At 64.5% G+C, this 2,784-nt stretch overlaps 1 protein-coding gene across 1 annotated transcript in view; it reads right to left on the bottom strand.

The window, feature by feature from the left end:
- Positions 1-676: 676 nt before the first annotated feature.
- Positions 677-2,784, bottom strand: part of ERCC1 (excision repair cross-complementation group 1) — a 4,454-nt gene continuing 2,346 nt past the window's right edge. The window contains exons 5-11 of the mRNA XM_010567203.1: positions 2,038-2,141; positions 1,865-1,964; positions 1,414-1,490; positions 1,229-1,328; positions 1,067-1,138; positions 866-934; positions 677-766 (exon numbers count right to left, since the gene is read on the bottom strand). Coding sequence (XP_010565505.1) covers positions 713-766; positions 866-934; positions 1,067-1,138; positions 1,229-1,328; positions 1,414-1,490; positions 1,865-1,964; positions 2,038-2,141 — 576 coding nt within the window. The 3' untranslated portion in view covers positions 677-712. The remainder of the gene's footprint in view (positions 767-865; positions 935-1,066; positions 1,139-1,228; positions 1,329-1,413; positions 1,491-1,864; positions 1,965-2,037; positions 2,142-2,784) is intronic.

Below are 2,784 nucleotides of genomic sequence, written 5' to 3' on the forward strand. Positions count from 1 at the left end.
GCCATGGAGGGGGGTGACAGGGAGGCTGTGGTGCCATCGAGGGGGTCACAAGGCACCATGGGGGGGTGGCAATGCGGGGGGGAGGGGAGGAGATAACAGTACCAGCAGCTGTGCCCCCCCCACACTCAGTGCCCTGTCCCCACAGTCTGGAGGGCTGCACAGTGCCGCTGGACGGCTGCAGGCAGCTCCAGCCCCCCAGGGACGGCGACAGTGACAAGCGGCTCTACAGGCTGCGGGGGGTCCTGGGGGGGGCCAGCAGCACCCTCCTCCTGGCCCCCGACTCCCCCACTGGCCCCCTAACCTGTGCCCCCCCGCTCCGCGGCTGCCTCACCATCACTGAGAGCTTCAGGCCCCCTCCCAGCGTGCCAGTGACCGTCCCGGTGCCCAACCCGCCGCCGGCCAAGAGGAAGAAAAAGAAAAAGAACAAGATGATGAAGGAGATGCCAGAGGCACCCGAGGTGTCCACCCCGGAGAGGGTGGCACCTAGTGAGGGGAGGGATTGCAGGCCAGGAACCCCCCCAGACATCAGGGTGGCCCCCGAAGAGCCAGAGGTGCCCAAAAAGAAGAAAAAGAAGCACAAGCGGGAGCGGCCGGAGTGAACCCCGTGTCGTCCCCCCCCCGCCCCATCGCTGTCCTCATCATCATCCCCCCTCAGGCCCTGTCACCAATAAATGCCATTTATTATAAAACCAAAGATTTTGGGGGTGGTGGCTCATTTGGGGACCTTGAGGAAGGGCTCGTGCAGGACGTCGAAGAGCCGCTTGGCCTGGAGACGGAGGGGGGGAACACACATGGAGACAGGGAGAGTTGTGAGGCAGGCTGGGGGGTGAGGGACCAATGTCCCCCATGTCGCCTCGTCGCTCACCTTCTGGGGTCCAACACCGGGGCAGAGGGACAGATCTTCCCTGGGGGCATCCACCACGGCTGCCAGCGACTGCGGGATGGGGAGGAGGGTGAGGGGCTTGGGGGGCAGGTGAGGGTCTTGGGGGGTGGGCGAGGGTCTCAGGGATGCGTCCCCTGTCCCCAGTGTGCCCCAGGGAGGGTGACATCCCCAGGGGTGACTTACCCCAAAGGTGGTGAGGAGACTCAGCGCATCCGTCTTGTTCACTGACTTGATGCTGGTCAGGCAGTCGGTCATCTGGAGGTGACCAGGGTGGGGGTCAGGGGACCCTCGGAGTCCCCAAGGTCCCCAAATTGTGGTGGGGGGGAGGGAGGGTGCGTAGCTCACCCGGGAGAGGAAATCCTGCTCCACACGCTCCTTCAGCAAGTCGGGCGGCTTCTGCTCATAGGCCTTGTAGGTCTCCAGGTACCTCCCGGCCTCCTCGGGGCTGGGGAGGGCACGGGGAGTGGGTGAGGGGGCCACCCATGGGTGGTAGTGGGGACCCCCAAGGGTGGCACAGGGACAGTCCCTACCTCCAGGCTACCAGGAGGGTGCAGTCGGCCAGGATGCAGATCTTCGCCAGATCCTTCAGCGCCTGGTGTGGGTCCTTCTGCGGGGACAGACGGGATGGGGGAGGGAGAGGATGGGGACAGAGGAGCCCAAAGAGTGAGGGGACAGGGACCTGAGGGGATGGAGGTGACCAGGAGAGTGAGGGGACAGGGACAGAGGGGACTGAGGAACAAGGACAGCAAGGGGATGGGGACAGAGGGATGAAGAGAGTGAGGCGACGGGGATGGAGGGGACAGGAATGGAGGGGACAGAGGGATGGGGAGAGCAAGGGGACAGGGACGGGGGGAACAGAGCGATGGAGAGAGTGAGGGGATGGGGATGGAGGGGACAGAGGGATGGGGAGAGTGAGAGGACAGGGATGGAGGGGACAGAGGGACGAGGACAGCAAGAGGACGGGGACAAGGAGCCTCTCACCACGTCGACTTGGAGCAGCAGCAGCTGCAGCCCATAGCTCCTGCCCAGGTGCCGCAAGCGGTCATGGATGTAGCCGGGGTTGAGGTGGTGGTACCGCAGGCTGGGGGGGACACACAAAAGGGACAAGGTAACACTGAGGGGACCCCTGGGGACCCCCAGGAGCCCCCGCTCACCTCAGGAAGAGGGCGCAGGTGCTCTGGCCCAGCACATAGTCAGGGACGACGTCGCCGAACTCCCAAGGGACGTTGCGGATGAACTTCAGGACCGGGTTGCCCCGCTGTGGGGAGAGGGCAGTGGGTCAGGGGACCCCAATGGCCAGGGGGGCGGACGGACAGGGCCCTGGTCCCCCTCTGTGTCGTGGGACACCAGGGGACAGGGCCTTTCCGTGTCCTGGGATGCCAGGACAGTCCCCTCCCGTGTCCCAAGGCACATGCTGGTGTGCTGCAGGGGACAGTCCCCCCAGCCCCAAAATATCAGGGGACAGTCCCCCCTGGGCCCCAAGATTCCAGGGGACAGTCCCCATGAGCCCGAAAATATCAAGGGACAGTCCTCTCAGCCCCAAAATATTGGGGGACGGTGCCCCTCAGCCCCAAGATAACAGGGGATGATCCCGCCCAGAGCCCCAAAATATTGTGGGATGGTCCCCCCTGAGCCCAAAAATTCCAGGGAACAGTCCCCATGAGCCCTAAAATATCGGGGAACAGTGCCCCCCGAGCCCTGAAATGTTGGGGGGCAGTCCCCCCAAGCCCTGAAATATCAGGGAACAGTGCCCTCTGGGCCCCAAAACATCAGGGGACAGTCCCCCCTGATCCCCAAAACATCAGGGGACAGTCCCCCCTGATCCCCAAAATATTGGGGGACGACACCGGGGGACGGTCATCCCCTGTACCCCGGGATGGCCCCCAGCCCTCCCCCTCCGC

The sequence above is a fragment of the Haliaeetus leucocephalus genome, unplaced genomic scaffold (assembly GCF_000737465.1).
Source record: "Haliaeetus leucocephalus isolate CR32 unplaced genomic scaffold, Haliaeetus_leucocephalus-4.0 Scaffold227, whole genome shotgun sequence".
Classification (NCBI taxonomy): domain Eukaryota; kingdom Metazoa; phylum Chordata; class Aves; order Accipitriformes; family Accipitridae; genus Haliaeetus; species Haliaeetus leucocephalus.